The 8972-nt window shown below is 39.7% G+C and overlaps 1 protein-coding gene across 9 annotated transcripts in view; it reads right to left on the bottom strand.

Moving 5' to 3' along the window:
- Nucleotides 1-499: 499 nt before the first annotated feature.
- KCTD1 (potassium channel tetramerization domain containing 1) overlaps nucleotides 500-8972 on the bottom strand; it is a 53039-nt gene continuing 44566 nt past the window's right edge. For 8 of the 9 annotated variants that reach the window (XM_083451635.1, XM_083451631.1, XM_083451632.1 and 5 more), the window contains one exon: nucleotides 500-6987. In XM_083451635.1, coding sequence (XP_083307761.1) covers nucleotides 6829-6987 — 159 coding nt within the window. In that variant the 3' untranslated portion in view covers nucleotides 500-6828. The remainder of the gene's footprint in view (nucleotides 6988-8972) is intronic. The other variant, XR_014514059.1, reaches the window with a different exon arrangement.

Raw genomic sequence — 8972 nt, 5'->3', positions numbered from 1 at the left:
TCCGAATACACTTCCGGGTCACGTGGCCAGCGTGACATCGCTGCTCTGGCGAGCCAGAGCCGCACACGGAAACGCCGTTTACCTTCCCGCTAGTAAGCGGTCCCTATTTATTTACTTGCACCCGAGAGTGCTTTCGAACTGCTAGGTTGGCAGGCGCTGGGACCGAACGACGGGAGCACATCCCGCCGCGGGGATTCGAACCGCCAACCTTTCGATCGGCAAGCCCTAGGCGCTGAGGCTTTAACCCACAGCGCCACCCGCGTCCCTGATAAGAACATAGTAGCAACCAAAGGCCTACTTCATCCAGCATCCTTTTCTCGCAATGGCTGCCCTCGAGCAGGATAGGAGTGTGACAACATTCTACCCACTTGCGATTACCAGAAGCTGGTACTTTTAAGTTCACTTTTTTGAACTATGATCCCCACCCCACCCCCAAGTTTCTATATTTGATATAGTGGTCTGATGGTGCTTTTAGGAAATAATCAGAACACACAATGAGGAACTAGAAAGAGGTATTTGTATTGGTAAAAATGCATTGATCATTGATATAAGCAACAGTGCCTTCAATTTGCCTTTGGAACCTAGTTTCATTTCCACCTCCAGCCACATTTTTACTCCGAGGAAGGTCACGTTGTGTGGCATTTCCAGTGTATGTTCCCAGCAGTCCCTCTGCTACCACTTAATCATGTTGACAGAACACACAATGTTGGCAGCTGATGTTCCTTTCCCTTTTTCCATGCATTACAGCAAAAATACAGCACCTGCTGATGGCATCAAATGCAATTATTTTCATCATTATTGTTACTTTTAAAAAGTAGCTAAATTACAACTACAGTGCATCACAATGTTATTAACCTGTAAAAAGAGAGCTGGTTGCCATCACTGGTTTTTTCCTTATTCAATATATTTATTGCTTGTATCTATTGATCTGATTTAATAAATGACATTTGACAGATTGTTAAAAGAGTCTGCTTTCTTTGTAAAGGGCTAATCAGTGTCACCTACAAGTCTACATATTGTTTACCCTTGTTGCATTATTTTTATTCAGTTCATCACCATGGAGTCCACGTCTGCGACCTAGAGTACAGTGCCATTAACATACCAGACCTCCACAATTTGTGATTCAGTTCAAAAAAATAACATTCAATGCAGTGTTTATCTGACTATTCAAAGATTTAGAAAGGAGTGAGATGTTAATGTTTGCTTCAGAAAACTGGACAAGTATGATGAATGATAAGGGCCTCAGCTTGTATCAAGTGCAGCCCAGGAACAGCAACGTTAAGCTGCAGCATTTGCAAGGGGGAAGACTAACTCCTGTGTGATAGTATTTCTTTCAAAATACCAAAACACAGAATCCGAAACTATGTATAGTCTGTTGGTGTCTGTCAATTATGCTACATTTTGGGCAAGAGACAATTTCACATAGTCCCACTCCTCAAATCTAGAATCTCCACCCTTTTCTTTCAAGGTTATGTGGAGTGAACATGCAAAATATTCCAAGTTAAGTACATGTAGGGTACTTAAAAAGTACTTTCCCTACATGTTTACAGATTATTCTACTGGTTAAGAACAGTTTTTAAAATGTGGATGTACCAGAGTCCATATTCCTTCCATTTCACCTCAGTGCAAAAAAAAAAAAAAAGTTAAATAAAAAAATGCACATACATTTATTTCATTAAGACTAACTGCCATCATTAAAAAACCAAAACATTTAACAATGATCCAGAAACAGCAATACAATAGAACTGCTATTGTCCAAATTTACAAATCTGAATCCAGAAATTTACTCAATCTACCTTCTCAGTGCAACTCTATGTTAACATCATTTGCCATTTTATCCAGTATTTTTAAGCTTATCCGCTTTAGATACACACCACACTGGAAAAGCAAAGTTGTATTTTATTTTACAAGCTGATATTGTAGGGAAACTCTGAGTTTTGCCATCAATGTACTGAACATTTATGTATGGGATTTATCCTAACCACTTATTTCCTGGCATGATCAATTTAAGTTCCCCTGCCATACCCTCTAGGAGATGCAAGACTGCCTGCCCTTATTTTATAAAACCCAGAAGAATTCCTTTAGCTTTTGAAGGTTTGAGATATACTAGAATAGACCCTTTTCATTTGATTGGGAAAAGCTTGAATTCAGAGCTTCAAGTCTCACAATAAAATAAAATAAAATAAAACGGAATGTTTGCACCATTGTTTCAGTTCACTGTTCCATAAGGAGGAGGAGTGTGTAGTCATAGCTTACTTAATATACAGTATTGCATATAAAAAGGTATTTTGGGTAAGGATAAATGTGGTGATTGGTGACTGGTGAGTCTTATGCCACAAAAGCATCACCTGTGAACAGTATGGGTTTTCTGTTGTATACCTTGTAATCTCTGTTGAGACAAGCCAAAACCAATTAAGCAATTAGAATAACTTAAGACAATAAAATAAATGGAGGCAGCTATGTTGGTTCTTAGAAAAAGCCCCACATAGCAACAGTACCAGACCTTTATAAGGACCAAATTAAAAACTTAAAAACAAACCCCAAAGCAATGTGCTGGCTTTTGAGTTTTTAAGAATTACTACATACTGTATCTGTTTTCTGGGTTTGTAAAGTCAGAGGAAGAGTGCTGTTTGGGTTTCAAAAAAACCCAAGAAGAGGGCAAGGGAGGAAAGAAAATGGTTTCAGTCGAGAGGCTAGGAGATGCTCTGGCTCCAATACATTAGACTTAAATGGTGATTCAGGAAGCACTTTGCATACTAAGTAGTTCAAATTTTGCCAAGTGTAAAAATTCAAAGGACGCTCCAAATTAGACAGGGACCGAAAATATTTGAAAAAAATAAAACTCAATGCCCACTGTCCTTTCGAAAAATATATACCAGCCATTATTCAAATTGTCCCTCCCTTACAAGGAAGACCTAAAGAAAAATGAGATAACCCTTATATTAGCAAATCTGGAGAGGAGGTGGGCAAAGCACTCTTATGTTGCTGCTGTTGCTGCTGCTGGTGGTAGTTTCCATGGGAGAGCAACCAGAATGGTCAAAGTCCTGCTGGATCCCTGTGTGCAGGGTGAGAATTAGGAAGCAGATCCCTTCCCCTGTTACGGTTAAGAAAACAAAAACGTTTATATTTCCTTCCTATTGTGGTCAATGGCATGGAATTAACTAGACCGGATCTGCAGTTTAAGGCCCATTTTGGTGAGGTGTCAGGGGAACAAGGGGGTTTAGGACCCTGCAGAACCTAGAGACGCGCCCCCCCCATCCTGTCCTGGACCCCATAACTTGTGAAACACCACCACTGGGATATCTATGTCACATACTAGGGGCTCTCAGGTGCCAGGAATGTGTTCCTAAAAAGAAAGAAAGGAAACGGAAATAAAAGTTATTACACTAACTATCAGATACATACTTGAATAATAAATCTGTAACAGGCCATAATCATTAAGGATATTACAGCTTAAGCCAAACACATTTTGACAGAGGTGGTCTAAATATAACAAACAAAGCAGAACAATTAAATTGGCTTTATAGTATATGAGACCTCAAATGAGAGCAAGACCTTCAAAGCAAACCCCCTTGATTAACAACCAACCAAATTATTGTTCACAAGGATAGCCATTGTCTTGACATAATCAGGCTACACTTTCTGGAACGGACAATGAAGAGGAACACATTTATTATGGCACAAGACTATAGTCCATCAAAGAGTACGCCAAAATAATGGTGTTAGTCTTTAAAGTGATGTTTATCTGAGCAAAAAATATACACCTTCATTTCACTCTTGGAGTCTGAACTGGAGGGGTCTGAACTGGACCAGGAACGAGACTTGTAGCTAATGGAAGACTTGTAGCTAATGGAAGGGGTTGTAGCTAATGGAAGATGTCAACAGCACCTGTGAAAATCGCAAATTCCATGCTAGGGATCATTAGGAAAGGAAATGAAAATAAATCTGCTGATGTCATAATGCTGTTATACAAATCGATAGTGCAACAGCATTTGGAATACTGTGTACCGTTCTGGTTAGCCCACTTCAAAAAGGATATTGTGGTGCTCAAAAAGCTTCAGAAAGTGGCGACCAAAATGAGAGCAACCCCTGCTACGTGGAAAGGTTGCAGAGTTTGGAACTTTAATTAGAGAAAAGACCAGTAAGAAGTGACAGGATGAAGTTTACCAAATTATGTATAACATGGAGAAAATGGGTAGGTGAAAGTTTTTCTCCGTCTCTCATAACACTAAAACTCATGAACATGTATCTGAATTTTGGAAGGTTCAGAACAGATAAAAGAAAAGATAAAATATGAAACTGACTCCCATGGGAGGCAGTGATGGCCACCAGCTTGGCTGGCTTTAAATGAGGCTTAGCCATTGGGGCTAGTGGCCATGAATTTGTCTGTGTTCTACCTCCTCTGTCAAGAGGCAGTATGCTTCTAAATACCAGTCGCTGGGAATCGCTGGTGGGCAGAGTGCTGTTGCTCATGTCCAGTTTGCAGACGTCCTACAGGCATCTGGCTGGTCACTGTAAGAACAAGATGGTGGACTACGCAGGTCAGTGGTGTGGTCCAGCAGCCTCTCTCTATGTTCTTAAGGTGCCATGACACTTTTTGTTGTTTTCACTACTCCTCTGGAAATTATGAAAAATGCTTCCCAGAGGCTTTGCTTGTTTAGCTCTAGGTGAGAATGAAATCCTCCCCCACCCTTCTAAAATGGCTCCCCCCCCCGAGCATTACAGAAAAAAATCAAAACATTCAGTACTATGCAATAAAATAACCAACATATAGAAGCCAGCATGAGAACCAATTATAGTCTCTTTTTAACTGTCACATCTTGTGACCTCGAAAAATACCACTTTGAATCTGTAGAAAGGAGGTAAATCTGTATGGTTGTATCCTGGGAAAGTTTACATTGATGGAAACAGAGATGTAAAATAATTTGGTTGGTTGTTAATAAAAGAGATTTGAAGCCAAAGTCAAGAGCTAAAGCCTACAGAATGGTTGCACTGTGTTTCTTTCTATATTAAGGCCACTGATTAAGACCTCTGTGTCAAAGTGCGTTTGGCTTATGGTGGGATATTATGAACTTACTATTGTAGTTAGTTATCTGATAGTTATTTTTACTGTATTTTTGATCCTTTTTTAAAATACAGGCTTCTCCTTATCTGATTTTGGTCACTAGGTTTTGTATTAAGGATCGTTTTGTCTGCAGTTCTCTGTATTTTGTGAGTTTTGTCCTGCCAGTGGATCTTGTGCTCCACCAACGGAGCAGTAGTCATACCATTTCCTGTGGCCCCTCAACTGGCTTTGCAATTGCTCCTTTTGATTGGGGTAGGCAGACTTCAGGATCTACCAACCAGAGTCTGCTGCAAAAGATATAAATTTAAGATTAACTAATTCTGATTCCAGAAGTGCCAGAACTGGATGTTGTGCACAGTCCTTCCACACAAAAAACACATTCTTGGTTAGTCTAAGTTTTTATCATTAGGGTATTATATGGGGCAGAGCTGGGTCATTTGTTTGTTGCTTTGGGAAGTCAGAAATCACAGCAAATCGTCCACAGATCTGCTAGTAGATCCAGATCTACTTTCTGTCTACCCTTGACTTTCCAGGTCTCTCCCATCGTTATTTATTTATTGGCGCCGCACGTATACACAGTCACATGCAAGTCAAACAAACATATGTGGGGACTTGCCTGTATTGTTACTCAGCGGCTGGAGGGCCTGCCCTTCTCCTTAAAACACCATCTTCGGCAAAACTGTGCAGAATTATACTACTCAGAAAGGAAAACAATACTTGTGATTTTATGGGCAGTGATGAAATTATACTACAGAGGGATGTTAGCATTAGATAGACGTAAAAGCAGTCGTACAGGCCTGCATTTAATGACTTTACAACATAATTGCCCAGGACTGAAAAGATCGTACTAACCAACATTAGGTCACTTGTCTCAATGATGGAGAGAAAGAAGCACCCTGAGGTGCATCAGAACCGTTTGCCACTATGAACTAAAGATAAAGCACATTGCCTTTCTTTAAGTAACGTATTTGTGCCTTCATATTGTTGTTTGTGCACAGAATTCAGCACCACTTACTGTCCAATGAATGTATCAGATGCATAATAGAGCAAGTTAAAAGCAAATGCTCATCTTGATTTTTAAACGTTTTTCATTTTTTCTTTACTATTGTTGACTTAAATCAGGACATTAACAGAATTTAGTGTACTTCATTTGACTAAGAAATAGTAAAAATGAATGCACTGGAGTCAAACCAGAGCAACTCTGCCATGTAGGAATAAATTCTGACTCCATCTGATAAAAAAAATAAGATGGTTCACATCTGTCAGACGGACAGAAATGTGTGACTTCCTGTTCATGACCTCTGCTGTGTAATGGATGGATGCTTTCTAGAGTTGTGCCCAGTCATCTCTAACACAAACACCTGCAAACCTGATTCAGGATGTACATGCTGAAAAACAGATCACCATTTGGCAATGGAAAATGGAAGGGAGCTGTGAGCCTCCCCTTCTGGCAATGGCTTCTTTATTGTAAATCAGGCCTGACTATGGCCTAGGACACTTAATGGCCCTCACAGCACCAATCTCACCTACTATTTTAAGGGGTTTTTCTTTCTTTTTGCATTTCTAACTTTTTACATATACATATTTTACACCTTGAGGTTATTATTACTAATCCAAATGCTCCTGTATCAATACAGGTATGGTCTCTATATTTGATATAAATGTGTCTTTATTCAATGTTTCATTCCAGAGCTCTTTTGGTGTTCCGACTGCCCATGGAAAAGGGTCCCCTTTTTTGTTGTCGCATAAGAAAAAAAATGTCCTTAGTCCAGAGGCTCTTGCTTTATTCGAATGACAGAGGATGAACGAGATGTCCTTCTGAGTTCTCGCCTAAGTACATATTCACTGAACTGGGAAGAGTCCACCCCTCCTCCACAGGAGCCAACAATTTCAAAGCCTCTTTGTTGCAACCTCTCAAGTACCTACAAAATAGGACGAGGAAAAGATTGGGTCAGAACAAAGGATTAAAAACAACAACAGCAGCAGTGTAATTGTGAAAAACAAAATCTGTTTTCATGTACTTTTTTATTATATGCTTAACTACTTTACATTTATGCAACATAAACTCCCTCCTCAATGATAACTACTGGTAAATTTCAAGACATTAACAGCAGCTACTGTAGTTAAATGAATACTGAAATTGCAACCTCTTCATTCCATTCACCTTTGCATGATTTCTAAAAAAAATGTAGGGCAACATCCAATGCCGTCGTCCCATCAGTGCGGGAGTGAGAAACTTCCAGCCCATGGGCCAATCTTTGGCACGAGAACCATTTCTCTCAATCCATGGCCAACTGGCCACCAGTTGATGTCAGTGGTAATGACAATAACAAGTGAACTGATAGAGGTACAGTGTCTTATGAGCCTTCCATTCTGGGCTTTATTTTTGGGTACTCCAACAGGTCATGGATGCAATAATAGTGCATTAGTGGTGGATTTATACTGGAACACCCACACATCGTTCCACTTTATCAGTCGTTCTGTGATGCTTCCCTAAAGATGCTACGTTTTTGCCACCTGGAAAGACACTTCTGCTGTGGCACAACAAAAGCAGGACAACCCCCTTCCCCTTGCAAACTTTTGTGGTATGGAAAGTTACAGGATTTCAGTGGCAAACTATGGGATATGCAACTGCTGGAAACTAAGTAGTATGTTTGTCCCAAAACCTTTGCAGGAGCAAATGGAATCGAAAGTGAAGTTGCCTATAATCACTACAATACTATTGTGAGAATAGCTTTTCATGAATGCATAATATAAAGGATATCTGTAGGGCCCTATGCTAAGTCCATTAACATGTGTACAGAGAGATGAGACACACCCAACATCTATATGGAAATATCTAAATTGGAAGGAAGTACATGAAAAGTCCGCTAATTTCAAGGTTGTTGCCTTTGATCTGACTTACTGCTCACCTGATGAGTAAGTGCCTTTAACTCAATGGGGCTTACTCCTGAGTAGACATGCAGATGATTGTGGTGTAGCAGTAAAACTCCATTAACATTTAGGCTCCCTTTCAAACTCTCACTGGAAAACTAAAACTGAAAATACGGTAAATATCCCTTCACCTAATGTGCTCACTAAGATTAATGTAAGCATCCTCTTGATTATTCTAAAGGCCTATGACACAGACACACAAAGGTTTTCCTGATAAACGCTCCATGCTTTTGGAACTCCAGAAGCATGTTCTGAGAGTACACGATGGACTTATACTGCTGAAGCTAAGGTGGTTTGAGTCTGGATAGGAGACCATCTAGGAAGGGAGACCATTTAGGAACACTTCATGATGGAAGAAAATTAGGATATAAACGTGCTCATAATCTCCAATCCTCTAGTACTTCTGTGATCTCTGAACTTCTTTATTTGGCCAAGTGTTTAGAAGCCAAAGTTAAAATGATCTGGGGCAGGATGCAGCTGGTATCTTTAAACTGTAGCTGTAGGGATTTGTTTTAATCTTGAATGTTCAATGTAAATTAAAAGACATTGATTAAAACAGAACAAACCAAATGTTCAAGGCAAGGTCTTTCAAAGACTGATTGGAATACAGGTGTTGAACATTAATCAGATACGACCAGACCTTATTCTTCAGGAATTTTTCACTGTATTATTCTCTCTCTCTCTCTCTCTCTCTCTCTCTGTGTGTGTGTGTGTGTGTAGACTGAGAAGGCATAATATTCAAACTTCAACTGTTTCCCCGCACTAGGAAAGTTAGGGTAAAGTAGTGGGGTAGACGTACTAGTTGATTGATCAACTAAAGACAGGTCTTGTGTCAATCATGTAGAATATTCAGATGCTTTTAAATTCTGGCAGCTAAATAAAATGTTCCTGAACCCGCAACAATTGTTGAAAATAGCTCCTAAAACATGACACCATGGAGTAGAGAGAAATCTCATAAGCCACCACAGGTTGT

This window comes from Podarcis tiliguerta (assembly GCF_965153285.1).
Source record: "Podarcis tiliguerta genome assembly, chromosome: 7".
Lineage (NCBI taxonomy): Eukaryota > Metazoa > Chordata > Lepidosauria > Squamata > Lacertidae > Podarcis > Podarcis tiliguerta.
The sequence above is the reverse complement of the archived record's forward strand: the minus strand, read 5'-3'. Positions and strand labels throughout refer to the sequence as shown.